The sequence below is a fragment of the Scleropages formosus genome, chromosome 3, assembly GCF_900964775.1.
Source record: "Scleropages formosus chromosome 3, fSclFor1.1, whole genome shotgun sequence".
In the NCBI taxonomy this organism is placed as follows: domain Eukaryota; kingdom Metazoa; phylum Chordata; class Actinopteri; order Osteoglossiformes; family Osteoglossidae; genus Scleropages; species Scleropages formosus.
The window spans coordinates 9,963,472-9,977,805 of record NC_041808.1 but is presented as its reverse complement, the minus strand read 5'-3'; the positions used below and the strand labels follow the sequence as shown (position 1 = coordinate 9,977,805).

Sequence of the window (14,334 nt, the reverse complement as noted above, 5' to 3'; positions counted from 1 at the left end):
TGAGGTCAGCAGTGCAATTTTCCACGTTTTTCCCACATACAAACCAGCCGTTCAGCCCTTGCTTGGCGACCCATTCCCCTACAGGCAGGGGGTGTCCCAAGATTTGCGGTATGATAACGACACATGCCCTATCAAAAAAACCTCACTATATGTCACATCACAACGGTATGTCCATATGGCACGTGTAAATGTCTTTTGGTGGACGCTGAACACTTCATCATGACATAAAACAATAACAAGAGCTTTAATATAAATACAGTGAAACTAATTTATTATAGAAGTTCACTGCATGTTTCATAATTATCTGAGTGCCATAAAAAATACATCTGCACCAATTACATGTGATTTGCATGTAACCGTCAGGCAGGAAAGTACAGAGCAGGCACATTGCACTAGATTTCCTGCTATTTTTGTCTTCACAAGTTGTCACCTCTTTACAAGTGACACCAGATCAGTATTTACAGGGTTACACGACTGCCTTGCGAGTCCACACTGTGACTGTACACACTTTTATGCTACAGTGTTTAAACTACAAACAGAGCTGTGGAGAAACAGGCATGATGGCTCGCAGAGGTCATCTGTAACATTTGCAATTTCTGTGTCTCTGGCCATCAACCATTAAATACTAAGTCCAGTCTTGACACAGTAAAAGCCACAGTATAAAGGGTAAGAAAAGAACATAAGACAAAAAAATGCAGTATGGGTACGAACACATGGTGAAGATGGCCGCTGCTACATTCAAATGTGACTCTGCAATGATGTCTACGTATTACCAGGCTTCTACAGTAACAGAAGCAGACGAACATCGCAGTGCCACACTATCGTTACAATTAACATTGTTGCTGTTATTAACGTCGATGCTTTGCTTACCTCTAATGTCGATCTCGACCCATTCACAAAAGAGGAAAGTCTAACGAGGCGATTCCACTACCTTCTGGGCACTGGGCTGTTGTCCTGAACCAGCATGCTAACTGCTGCCTATGATTATGTAAAAATGTGATGAAGGAGGGAGAAGAGGATGCAGAATGGAGGAAGAAGACAATTCACTGCGACACAGTGCTTGGGCCAGGTGCTTTACTGAGGTGCTCGAGCATCCACTGTAGTGCTGCAGAAACCCGAGGATCCTGCCGGGTCAGGGGTTGGGGGGAAGGGTTGAGCGCAGGGACAGAGATGGGGGGCCCAGAAAGTATGTCATCGCATTCAATACTGCGTTTTACACTTTCAAATTATCTATGCATAAAGCCACACAAAAGACAACTCACAACACAACATGTCTACAACACAGAAAAAAAAATTAACTCTTTCAACCCGATATTGTAAGAACAGACTTAATTAGCTTTCAGATTAGGAAAAAGTCATTCTTTTACATGTGCAGTGAATAATAATAAAAAAAAAAAAAAACTGCACAGTATTAAAAGATAGCAGAGGTGGAACCACAAACAGTGGAACTCAGGACCAACTCTTGACTTTTGGAGCCTGGAGATCCCTTGCGAGAGCACGGCGAGCCACAGCGTGGGACAGCGACTGTGTGGGATGGCAACCTGAGTCAAACGCATCTTCCTCCAGGAAGTGCAGGGTCACTGTGGGCAGAACCTCTTACAAGGGACCGCAGAGAGGTAACTTCTCAGGAATAAAGAAGTCATAAATGCGCCGCATTCTCGGCAAGTGCATCTCGCTGCATGAGAGCTTTTAACAACAGTATATATTAACAAATATAGTTCTTCAATGTAAAAATAATACATCTTAAATAAAATTAACCAAAAAAGAAACATCTGAATAACAAATATAGATACATCTTGGGTTTAAGCTACTGTAAAAACATTTGCGTTTTTAAATTCTTATACAACATTAAATTAACTGAGCAATTTAACATTAAAGGTTACTGAAAGATACCAAGAGGTATCAAAGGGTTCGAGGAAGAATAAGGCTTGGCCAAGGAGCTGCTTTTATGAGCTTGGGGTAAAAAGAAATAGACGTACTTTGCAGTTGTTAATGGGTACTACAATTGTATAAATATGATTAAAGAAAAATTAGGTAGAAATTAATGTATTGCAAGATTGCATACTTAAAGTACTTAATGATAAACTGGATTTGCAAAAAACAATGCTATGAACAAATGTCTGGCAATTTTCCCATCTTCATATTTCAATCTGCAGGCTCGACAGCAACAAAATGGCACTTTTGTTCGCGAGCGCTGGCAGAATTAGCACCCTGAAGAGGATGAAAATAAAAACACGAAACGGTGGCAAAGTCTACTGACAGCAAGAATCATGCTGTGAAAGAAAGCAAAACTTCTCCTCTGAGCAGCAGTTCTGGCTGCTTTGATGCAGTACGGACTCACGAAATTGTCCCCTCGTTGTGTTGCTACACGACACAAAGGTCTATTAAAAAAAGCAGAGGACAGCAGTATTTACTGAAGAGTGGTTTTTAGAAAGAACAATGCAATAAAGTTAAGCAGACAACACAGGGCCCAGTTAATGCAGGCTGAGGATGGTGGCACTGTGGCCCTGGCCCAGTGGAACCCTGCTGGTCAGTCAATAAGTTAAGGTTTAGAGGGTAAAGCATCCCAAATTTATTAAGAAGGGAGGGGGGGAGGAGGAGGAAAGAAAGAAAGAAAGAAAGAAAGAAAAAAAAAAAAAAAAAAAAAAAAAAAAAAAATCAGTGCTGGTAGGTCCCGCTTAGTGCAGGTGGAGGGTTATTCCATGATGGCTCTGTAGAGGACGGGCTCAACGTAGTCACCCCTGTATCTCGAGCTGATCACCCGCTGCCTCTTGGCATCTCGTTTTCCCTCCGGCTCGGTGAAGATTCCGTTGAAGCGCATGTCCGAGGCGACAGACTGCAGAAGAGAGACGCAGTGCATGCGGTCAGCGCTGACTCAGCACGTTCCTCGTACCTTCATTATGTTCGCTGTTGAGTGGCACTTTGACATTTTGCCATCACGCAGCTAATGCCAGCAGGAGAAACTTATAACTAACTGAAGCTGGAATGTGCTAGTTCGCAGAAACGCAGCAGCATGTAAACATGTTGCATACTAACCTGTACAACATTCAAATGACCTCACCGCAAATCAGCCACACACTGCAATAATGTGCTCAGAATGCTTTTGTGAGGAGTTTCTTCTATTATCGTAACTCGATCCTGCAGCGAAGAACAGTTGCTCAAGCCTCCGAGTGCCGCGACTTCCCCCCGACCCTGCGCAGCACGCTGGCATATGCTCACCAGTCGTGCCTTGACTCGCTTCGGCAGCTCCTCGTCCAGGGTGTACACGTCATCCCTCTTGGCGGTGAGCTGCGACGCATCCTCAAACTCCACCTGCACCGGAGGACAGTGTCCGCATGTGCACGTACCATGAGTCACAGGGAACATCGGTTTCGCTGCACGCTCCCAAGAAAACACACACACACACCCACATCACGAGGCAGCCAGAGCAAGACTGCAGGAAAACACGTGGTCGATCACAGTACTCCAATCAGGACTAATTCATGCCTGTCACGGAATGCCGCTCTCACCTGGTACATAGGGATGAAGTGAGCGGCCACAAACTTCGCCCCGTAAATGAGGCCGTCTGTCCACCGCACCTGTACCACCTCCCCCTCCAGCGGGGGGCCGAGCTGCACGCAGTCTCTGTTCTGGAGCAGGGAGAGAGAGCTCTTGGAATGCAGCAGGCAGGCAGACCTCACAACAACCCACCAGGCAGGACAGAGGCGCGGATGCGGAACTTACCACAATGTCCTGAGGGAAGAGGTTGTCGCTGAAGGAGCCGTCGTCGAACACCACCTCGTAGAAGGTGGCCTGGGTGAGCTTCACCACCTCGCACTGGTAGTAGCGGCTGTTTTTGTGCTTGCAGATCACCTTCTGGCCCACCTCAAGCTCCCGCAAGGATGCCTTATTGCGCTGGACGCCGCATGCAGGGGCAAGAAAATAGAGAGAGGACCAGTGGTAAGTGTGTGGATGTCGGAGACAAGTACGCTCACTGAGAGGCAAGCGGGGAGCAGCGGCTCAGCGGGATCGTCACTTACCTTGGCCTGCATCGGCCCCATGTGGCGCCAGCAGGTGATGTACACCACGAAGGGCCAGTCGTCCGGGTGCATGAGGACGCCGGCAGCCTGCGCGCACGTTGCGTGGAAGGAGGTGGGGCAGCGGCCGTGCGAACACTGCACGCAGCAGCCAGACGTTCGTTTCATGCGCCTCTTGCAGAACGAGCATTTCTAGCAGGGGAGGGACACGCCCAAAGGTACACCTTAGCACCAGGACGGGGACTGCACTGCACGACCAGCTCCAGTACAAGTACACTAACAACACACCCATAATGCCTCAAAATGCATGTGGAATTTCGGCGCCGGAGGCAATGTGTTTATGGAAATACTTGTTTGTACTTCACACAAACTACCTGCTTACGTAACCACAAACCCTTGCGAAAGACGTATTACCGTGCTCAAAGAGTCACTCGCAGTAAGCGCACATGGAGCTTGATCTCAGGTTACAACAAGGACGATTTGGCTTGAACTCACCAGCTTAAACCTCCTCAGGGGTATGCTGCTGAGATCCACGGGACCGCGGTCGGACAGGTTCACAAAGCGGGCCTCCAGCACTGCCACGGCACACAGCACATGAACCCACCTGCAGGGGAGCGCATCAAACAGCCGTTCAGGAAACCAGCCCAGGCAACACACCTTGGGTACCTCTGAGGCTGGCAGCCAATGGATGGTCCCGCAAAACAGTAAACATGTGGGGTGACTGCCATTTACCACAGTGACCAAAACAGAAGCCTCTATCTCTCTGGTGGAGCTCAGTTTTCAGTGGTACTGTCAGCACCTCCAGAAAAATTCTATGGCAGGGAAATTAAATAGATCTCAAGGACGTTGTTTAGAAAGTTACAAGGCCTAGGAGTCATTCTGACTCTAGCACACACACAGACCAGTAAATAAAAGTTACTTAAGGACTGCAGGCTCTCGCAGAGGCTTCAGAAAACAATCGCAGTTATCAAGCTTGACAGACTTTCTGTTCCTGAAAAGTGTTACTGCTTCCAGTGCAGAGCGCTGTGTCCTCCATTGTTCGGTGCTACTCACTTGTCATTGTTGGCTTTTTGCAACGCTCCCCCCCTCAGTGAACACAAACAACAATCCTGCAAAGAGAAAAAAAGCACACAATAACACCATTATGTGTAATGAGGTTCCCGTCAATCGACAATAGGCACAGACCTTCTGGTGGTGTCTCCCCCTGGTGGCAACAAATGCCGTACAGTTCAGCGGAGGGCATTACCACCCAAGCATCTCTGGCAGCAACTGCCACACACACAGCTACCTGCGCAAAAGCCTACAGGGTGCTAAAGAGATGGACGGACCTGCGTTAGTGCATCGGCTTCGCAGCGCGAACACTTCCAGCCCTCGGACACTTTCTCTGGAGGCACACCGTAGCAACCTGGTGCAAGGTGGGGACAACAACACAAAGTAAGTGGTCACTGAGCAGCATCGATCACAAAAAGAGCAGTGGTGCAGCTAGTAGGGCAGTCTGTGTGGCATCTGCATATTGTTACTGTATTGGTGAAGATTTCCTCCCTGTGGTCGCTCTGGTTTCCTTCCACAGCTCAGAGACTCGTGTTTCAGGTGGTTTGCCCTTATCGTGTGTACGTGTCAGTGAAGATGTGTGTGTGATTGCCCTGGTGTGACCCTGCCTAGTGGCCTATGCTTCTGGGATAGGTTCTGCATCAGTGGCTATACTGAATAAGCGATTATTGATAACGGATTACTTTATTCAGTTATTTTTACCACGGCTACAAAGAAACTCCAACAACACTATGTTTGTCATTCCAGTGAGCTAGAAGCTTCAGAAGTCACTACGAGTCAGAGCCACATTCTCTCAGTAACTCGTGATGCGTGAACTCACTTGTATGAACGCGCACACAGCACCGGGAGCAGCTGACCAGCAGACTCGTTCCATCCTCCTCTACGTAGGGTGTGGTCAGGTCTACCTCGGAGCTGGTTGTTGAGCTGAAGCACATCTCCGGGATGAGGGGTTTAGTCCTTGGTCGAACACCAGAGGGTTCCTGGAGTGGTTGTCCACCGTTCTCGTACTCATTCTGGACAGACACGTGCACACGCGCGCACAAACAAACAGGCACACAGACACCTTATCACTGCCCTTTAACAATGAAAAAAAACTCATCCTAAGAGCAGTTTGTAATTTTTTTCTATAAGAGAAAAAACAAACCCGCGGAGCTCAGGCAGTGAGAAAACTGTATTTGATGTCCTGGTATGCGATGCTGGACTCGCAGAACCCAGGAACGTTGTTCCATGAACAGAAACACGTCTGCTAGCACTCAGGTGTTGACTTTGCAACTGGGGCTCACATTTACCTGCTGGTACGTGTGGAACAGCAGGCAGACGGCGCAGTAGGGGGCCTGCTGGCCCATGCGCTGGTTATACTCCTTTTCTGCTTCAAAGTTGTGGGGTCGGTTCTGCCACAGCTGGGCTAGCGACTTGGCCCAGGTTTCTGTCTCCTGGTCTTCTGTGTCCTCCTCTGCAGTTTGCTCCTGCATCTCTGGGGGGGACAGTTGGGCGTTCAATTGGATGCTTAGAACCTGTATTACCATAGCAGAGTTCAGAATTTATTCAGAGAAAAACTCTTCCACGATAACCTCCTGATGCCAAACCATTCATTTCGGCTCACTGCTGAAGACGTTTTTTTAAAAGTATCACCAAACCGTACTTGCACAGTGATGCTGCATGTTTGGAGATGGGCTGTGGACAACCTACAGAAATGTATGCAAAAACTGTCTTTTGCTGCAGATATCAATGTGTGTGTATCACATGTAAAAGCAGACCACACCTCTGAAGGAGCATGCAGATTTTGCGATACCAGATCAGAGTTCTGTAAAAAGATGTTTTTAAAAAAAAAAAAAAAAAAAAAAAATGAAGTGGCAACTCTCTAATCTTTATCATTGTCACTGCCACTCACCCTCCTCGCTGACGCAGTCCTTGATGAGCGGATGGAGGCGGGGCAGTTTGCTGAGGGGTTGCCGTTTGCTCTTCATGTTCTTGTTTTCTGCACCCGGTTCCATCTCCTGATGAAGAGAGACCGTCCAGTAAGACCTTGGGGGTCATGTTAAAGGATTGAGACACCCGTACCTCCCAAGCATAGAGGTGAGTTGCAGACAGGATGCCAACCCATCAAAGATGACTGACAGAAAGCATTTTGGGTTGTGTCTCACACTGTACCTGGTCAACAGTGAGGCAGCAAGTAGCATACTACTAAGAGCCTCTGACTTTGGACTCAAAGGGCTCAGGTTCAACTCTCACCTCTACGGTACTTACTCTGTATCGATACAGTAAAAATTACCCAGCTGTATAAATGGGTAAATCACTGTAAGTAGCTTTTTTACTTTTATAAAGCGTAGCATTTTAAGTCGCATTGAAAATAAGTGACTGCTAAATGAATAAATGCAAATGTGAAAAATGTAATAAGGCTAAAAGAGGGGCTGGCATCAGCACGCTCACCTTTTTGCACTCGATTACCGTAGCGTCTGTATCCTCTTTGCTCGGGGTGGAGAGATGAGGTGTGCAGTATTCCCCTTTGGCGTAGCTGTGTACGTGCAGGGCGTCAGAGGGACTCAGGCTGCGGTGAAACAGCAGGCTAGCCACTCCAGCTTTTGGCGCTGGACGGAAGTTTCCGCTGGGGCCCGCTACCATGCCGCACCGTCCAAGGGCCTCTTGGTGGAGGTCGCTTTTCTCCTCGTGACTGGCTCTGTCAGTACATTCCTCCTCAGCAACGGTGCTGTCCTCCGACTTGACTTGTAGAAAGGAAGGCCCCTTCCTCTCACGATCCTGCTGTTCATCTGCTGAAGGCAGCAGATCTACGGTTCAGACAGCAGCGTTGGGCTGACAAGACAAGCTTTAAGAACGAACTCAGGGAACACAGGAGAAAAGACACCCTACCTTCATCTCCCCTGCTGTCCTCGCCAGGAGGAGACAACCTTATCCTCTTCCCTGCCCTGTCCTCCAGCTGTGTCTCCTCATCTTTTGGAAGCACCTCCTCAGGGACCTCCAGACACACCCTGTGCCTCTTAGTTCCAATGCGCTGCCTGGAGGTGCTGAGGGGATAAAGACAGAAAACTAAACAAACAGAACCCCTAAGCACAATGGTGAGCCAAAACACTTGTGCTTCCCCACCAGGGAACGCACCTTCTCTTCTCCTCTCTCTCGGAACCAAGATCATCCCCGTAGTCCTGTCCTCCGCAGCCATCCTTGGTATTAAATCCCCCTCCGCCCAGGAACTCGGCTGCCTCGGGGGTGGGCTTTGTGTGATCAATGGGCACCAGATCCTTGCCCGCCTTCCACAGCTTGTAGCGCTCTGGCTGGAATTTGCGCACAAACACGTCCATGGAGATCTTCACCATGTCCTTCCTGCAGGAACACTGTGGGGAGGTGGGGTTGTTCAGAAACTCCGTGTGCATTTTACATGTGTTTGGCAGCTACCAAGCTCAACCACAACTAAACCAACAGCCTTCAGTATATTAACACTGCACAGGGTTACAACAAGTGGTTCACCAGAGCACCCCGAGCACACCCAAATTCCTTACCAGGATGGCCTGCTTGCCGTACTCAATCCAGCGCTGCGTAGCGAAGTTGGTGGACTCAGCACAGTTAAAGCCATGGTTGAAGCCAGCGTGGTAACCGTAGGGAAACGTCACCATGAACTCTCCAGCCTCCTGAGTGATCTAATAACAGGATGTGTACTTCTCTTAAGATGCCAAATACAGTCAGAGCACACATCTAAATTCTGTTCTAAAAAGAAAAAGGCAGGCAGGCATAACGTGAACCAGAAAACTCCCACAAAACTGACACGACACAACACCTTTACAGAGCAACATATTTAGGGACAACTTTCCTAGGTAATACAGACACTCTCACTCTTACCTTCTCAAATGGAATGCCATACTTCTTCAGAATGGAAGGGGAGATGAGGGTCATTTTGTGGCGAAGGAAAGCTTCACAGTTTTGAGAACTTCCAGGGAAAAAACCTGAGAGGTGGAACGAGAACAAATCACGCTACGGCGCTGTACAGTCAAGACTATGCTACAGAGACACATTTACAGAAGAAAACCTGGCTGAAGCTCAAAACCAATCATCATCTTGCGCTTACCTTTGGCCAGGCGCTCCAATCGCTTCCCATGTTCTGGTGGTACGCAGTACCTACAGGGACAAAAACAAGTATCTCATTCAGGTTCAAAAATAAAAAAAAGCTATATTATACACATACATTAGGGCATTAACTTTACACAGTAGATCAGATATAAGACATTCCAATATAAGATAGAATTGCATGAAAGGCAATAGAGTTGGACCCCGTCCTTTTGCTTTTATACTGATAAAATAATTTGAATTTTCAAAACAAAATATTTTTGAGCTCTTTATTCTCTTTTTTCCTCTTATTTCTGTACAGATAAATTACTACAATGTCTTTTCAAACAGATAGGTTGATCATGTCAGCTGTCACTGCAAGTATCTATAAATGGGTGTGCAGTACAATGTAGACTAACTTACAACGCAGTAAAATACCTTGGACTCCACTGTTTGCCTTATATCAGGTCTTTCTTATTTCATGCTTTTGAGGCATTACAGGGCTATCCTCAATCTCCTTTTATGCAAAGACTGATGAACATATGCAAAAATCCAATGCAATTTTCCAACTACGTTGTACATTAATACTCTCTAATGCTTGATGATGTAATCGTAAGGGAACTGAAGTGACACTACTGAGGCAGCAGGTGGCACAGTGGTTAGAGCTGCTGTCTTGCAGTCAGAGGTCCCCAGTTCTACTCCCTACTCCTGGTGTAGTACCCTTAAGCAAGGTAACTGACACAGCAAAAACTACCTAGCTGCATAAATGGATAAATCGGGGTAAGTTAGTTAACAGTGCAAGTCATTTTGAGAACAGTGTTAATTACATAATGAACAAAATCCAGCTCTGAGTCAATTGATCTGTTTCACACAATTTCTAAGAGCTCTGGAGGAGAAATTTTACCAGGACTTGGGCTCGCCAAAGTGCAGATAGTTGATGCTGTAGAGGTCCATGTCCTCCGTGTGCCAGGCAAAGGTGGTCTTCCACATGCCAAAGTACAGATAGGGCGTGTTGACCCCCTCAATGGTGATGCCGCTCTCGCGCTCAACTGTGTCCAGGATGGTGTGAAGGTGTCCAATGTTCCACTCCATCACATCCTGATCAACCACATAAAACACTTCTGAGAAACCATCCAACCACTAGAACTTAGTGAATGCAATAATCATCTACAAGTGAGAAGTAAAGGCAGTGAGACAATACAATCTTAATTGTACATCTTAAAGTAAACTCACAACAGGTTTTTGTATACACAGTATTTCACTGGACTAGGACAAAGCACTCCACACGCTAGTGGCCACTTCACCTGGTCATAGAGTGTCCCGTTCACATCAGCCCCATATATGGGGGGGTTGAAGGTCAGGTTCTTCCAGTACTTTCTTTCCAGCTCTTCAAAGTCCACATACCGAGGAGTGCAGAACCTGTAGCATTTTGGAGAGTGGGCAGTCTTCGTAAGTCCTAATAAGTTAGAGTTTCTCTGACAAACTGCTTGCATATGGGATCACCTACATTCCTATGAAGTGACAGCTATCATTTAGTAATAGTGCATACATCACACAGTTAGAATCATCACATGAAAAACAGCCATGAGCTTGCACTCTGCTGTTTGGTTGATGACATCACCTCTACAGCACCTTACAAACCACAAATTTGTCCACAATAATCCTGCAGCTCCAGGGTAGAGGTGGACCGACTTGCGCTCCACCCACTCACTTGTCACTGTTGGCAATCCTGCGGAACTCGCGCACCGTCATGGGCTTCTTCTGGATGTTGTACTGGGTAAAAAGGCCCGACTGGCCCGTCACCACTTGCTGGATGGGGGCTGCGATCACCAAGTCATCAATGTCATCATAGGACCGTCGGGGTTTCCAGTCTTTGGGGGGCACGATCTGGGAAATTTGCACACATGGTCACATTCCACATGCCAGAATGAATTTACATGAATGAAAAGAGTCAACAGAATCAACCAGTGAACAGGGGCCAAACCAGAAAAATGTTTGACAACCTAATTAACGTCACCCAATCAGTCACACAATCCCGTGAAAAGGGGTAAAACTGGATTTTTAATGTTCTTAGATCCAGCACAAAATAAAGATTAAGAATATTACAAGGAAGGGTAATCGTTTAAATCCAGATATTTACATTTACACTAAATCAACTGAACCCAGAGCCATGCCATTTTGCTCTGGTGCCACTTAAGAACAAAGGATTCCTTTTCTAAAAAAGAAGAAATCCAGCATTTTTGACAGGGCGCTTAGAACAGTTAAGTGTGACATAAGATTTACCATTTAGGACTTCACACTGGATGTATGCACTGAGCAAAACCAGATGCTTCTTAGGCACAGAAACACCTCTTACTCGTAGGCAGTATGAACTATGATTAAAGAAGTGCCCGAGTGTGAGAACATGATGCTTACCATGGCTGAAATATGGCTTGGATGGATTTCGCCTAACAGGTGCAGAACTTCTAGAGCTTTGATTGCAAACGTAATTTTTTCCTGTCTCACTGTGGAACAGTCTTATTTTCGGAATTTGCAAATATATTCTGCACCCACCCACACCACACAAGCACAAAACCCACACATTTTGAATATGCTTGTTTTTGGCGACCTCAACTGCCATCCTGCACCTGTGCTGTTGAAGGTCACACAGAGAAAACATATTGCTTAGGAATTTGCAATACTGTGTAATTTACCACAATGTGCAGGTGCACAATTCATCAGCAGTTTTTGGGGACTGAGCTCTTCAGCTTCAATGCAACTTGCAACGTGACATATGTAACCGACAATCACGTGAGCCACAAGTTACATTTGGCCAAAGGATGCAAAACAGCATCTGTGGTGCAATGTCTAAAGGTGCGAGACTTCCTTTACAAGCATGGCAAGGAAATGCCACTTTAAATTTAGATTTAGTAGCAGTACCTGTCCAACGTCACTAAGTCCTTTGGGCAATATGTGCAAATGGAAAAAGGTCCCCCATTAAAGTAGTTTTTTTGGGCTGTGACACTGCTGATGTTATCAAACCAGTTAATGGAATTCTTCTCAAATGTTCACGTTTTCATCTCATAGTCTGGATCCAGTGTACCGTACCCTGTGGATTAACCCTTTCTGCTCTGTTGCATACCTTTGCCAGGCCAGCCCTGTGGGCCCCTTGGGATTCCATGTATGCAATGTAACGGCTGAAGTTCTTGAACTCCTCCTTGTTGGGGTAGAAGGTCATTATGCCCCTGGAGCTGGGATTCTGGGGTCCCGTTTCCGAAGCCATCGCGGCCGAGGTTTGCGCTCCTTCAGAGGACAAACAGAATGCGTGACAAAAGAGGATGTCGTCGCTGTCAACAGCACTGCCTTGATTCCTTAAAAGTCGAAAAATATCAAAACGCACAACTCAAACACTTTCAGCCTGGTGTGCGTGTGTGTGACTGTGGAAAACAGGAATAACAGGTGAAGTTTTGAGAACAAGCAGTTAGGTCACAGGACACCTCTAGCCAAGTGACATTTGCATGGGAAATTATGAAAATTTCATAACAAGACACCACTTCGCTGGGGTTTTTTTAAAAAAAAATATTTCTCAAAAATAACGTACTTTAACAAGTCAGTAAAAGTCAAACTGGTTTATTCTGAACCCGTCATGCTTCTCCTGCCCAACGCAACACTCTGTCCTTTACCTCAGACTCAGGCACCACTTTGTTTTTTTTTTTTTTTTTTTAAATTTATTTACAGTAACAGTGTACAACTTGTTCCACTATGTGGCAGTAACAATAAACTTGAGCTTCTAATGTCTCTTTCGAATCACTGAGCAGCGGTGTTGAGGCAAACCGGGGGAGCGTGTCGAGATGTTCTAGGAAAAGCGCTCAGTGAGAAACGTACACTGACTGGGACGGTCCACTACATAATCTTTCATCGCTATCTGTGTCTCTCGGTTTCCGTCTCCGCCCACAACGTCACCACCCCACGTGACCGCCACCTCGCTCTCTGATTGGTCAACACCAGTGTCTATTTACAAGCCTTCATGGCCCACTCCGATGCAATAAATGCTAACTAGGTATCTCAAATAACAGTCTCACCGTGTACATTTGTCCAATACCAAAAGCAGTGCGCGTGTTCGTGTACTTACTTTACCTCAAATACGGCTTTAGCGGTCCGTTCGTGACCCATTGTCGGGCCACTGCAAAACGAAGACATAGCAGAGAGAGGCTACGCTAGCCGTGACGGGGGTAGCCTAGCCTAGGCAGTGCGTAAAATAAAAAAAGAAACTAACGAAAAGCATCTAAAGATTACACTTTGTAGGTACAAGCGTAACAGATATACTTACTGATTGTTGTAAAATAATTTCTGATTGCTTGAGTTTGTCCTCGGTGTCTTGGTAAAGATGTTAATTTAGATATTCACTCCGAAGAAGAACAAACAGCCTCCATTACTTGCTCGTGTACGCACGCGCAGGTTTTTTTTGTTTACCAGCAAACCCTTTGACGGCTACTTTCCCGTGATTCGCTTCACGCTGAGCCAATTGCCGCTTTCTCTGAACGGTACGAGCCAATCGCTGCCCGGCTGGCAGGAGGCAGCCAATTACTGCAGTTTGGTAAGGTATGGGCCGAACAGCGTTCTCCTGCTATGTTAGTGGAGGCTTTTAATAAGACAAGCAGCGATGTTAAAAATTTTCTACAAAGTACGTTTTCATTTTTTATGAATTGAATGTCATATAAAACGAGCAAAAATGCATTTCGCGAAAGTGACAATATCGTGTAGGTGTTTCGATAAACAAAGGGGCGGGGCGATACGCCGGCGCTTCGGGCCGCGTAGTGAGGTGTGTACGTGCAGCCGCGCACGCACGCTCGCGCCGCGTTCGCTGAGGCCATTTTGAGGCACAAATGAAACGACAGTAGTAAACCAGTGCGGCCTGGTGTAACTGTATTCTAGTGGGCTATGTTTTATTCTGTCTCTTTTTCTTAATAAAGACAGACAGTCCCAGTTCCAAAGTAGCTGTTTAATGAACTTAAAACACCGCACTTACACAATCACGTTGCGTGGGCTAGCTTTCTCCCGGCGCACACTCACTGTAAAACTGGCACCTTGGCACCTGCTGCAACAGCATAGATATATAACAGAAGTCCCTGTTGTTACAGGCTACACACACAGCGAAACAAGCAGGGCTGAAAATAACTTGAGACGATAACAGCAGCGCGTTTCTCCGCCGCGTAGAATAGTGTCTCCTAGCGGC

At 46.6% G+C, this 14,334-nt stretch overlaps 1 protein-coding gene across 4 annotated transcripts; it reads right to left on the bottom strand.

Annotated features, from left to right (window-relative positions):
* Positions 1 to 314: 314 nt before the first annotated feature.
* Positions 315 to 13,549, bottom strand: kdm4ab (lysine (K)-specific demethylase 4A, genome duplicate b). Of its 4 annotated transcripts, none has more exons than XM_018734859.2 (22): positions 13,429 to 13,549; positions 12,241 to 12,401; positions 10,831 to 11,006; positions 10,424 to 10,538; positions 10,024 to 10,217; positions 9,142 to 9,191; positions 8,916 to 9,019; positions 8,579 to 8,716; positions 8,181 to 8,413; positions 7,935 to 8,089; positions 7,497 to 7,852; positions 6,958 to 7,063; positions 6,356 to 6,540; positions 5,887 to 6,079; positions 5,345 to 5,421; positions 5,070 to 5,125; positions 4,512 to 4,620; positions 4,020 to 4,208; positions 3,724 to 3,894; positions 3,510 to 3,629; positions 3,220 to 3,312; positions 315 to 2,836 (listed from the first exon to the last, which is right to left on the bottom strand). In XM_018734859.2, the coding sequence occupies exons 2-22, from the start codon at positions 12,379 to 12,381 to the stop codon at positions 2,696 to 2,698; spliced, it is 3,102 nt and encodes a 1,033-aa protein (XP_018590375.1). In that variant the 5' UTR covers positions 12,382 to 12,401; positions 13,429 to 13,549; the 3' UTR covers positions 315 to 2,695. The 4 variants fall into 4 exon arrangements, with proteins under 4 accessions (XP_018590375.1, XP_018590378.1, XP_018590376.1 ...); XM_018734862.2 differs by having other exon boundaries at positions 7,515 to 7,852; XM_018734860.2 differs by having other exon boundaries at positions 7,497 to 7,837.
* Positions 13,550 to 14,334: the final 785 nt, after the last annotated feature.

Coding starts and splice junctions, on each gene's coding strand:
- kdm4ab (XM_018734859.2), bottom strand. CDS start 12,381: ATGGCTTCGGAAACGGGACCCCAGAATCCCAGCTCCAGGGGCATAATG. Junction 8,717..8,915: donor ATGGCATTCCATTTGAGAAG/GTAAGAGTGAGA, acceptor TCCTGTTATTAG/ATCACTCAGGAGGCTGGAGA. Junction 7,064..7,496: donor CGGTAATCGAGTGCAAAAAG/GTGAGCGTGCTG, acceptor TCTCTTCATCAG/GAGATGGAACCGGGTGCAGA.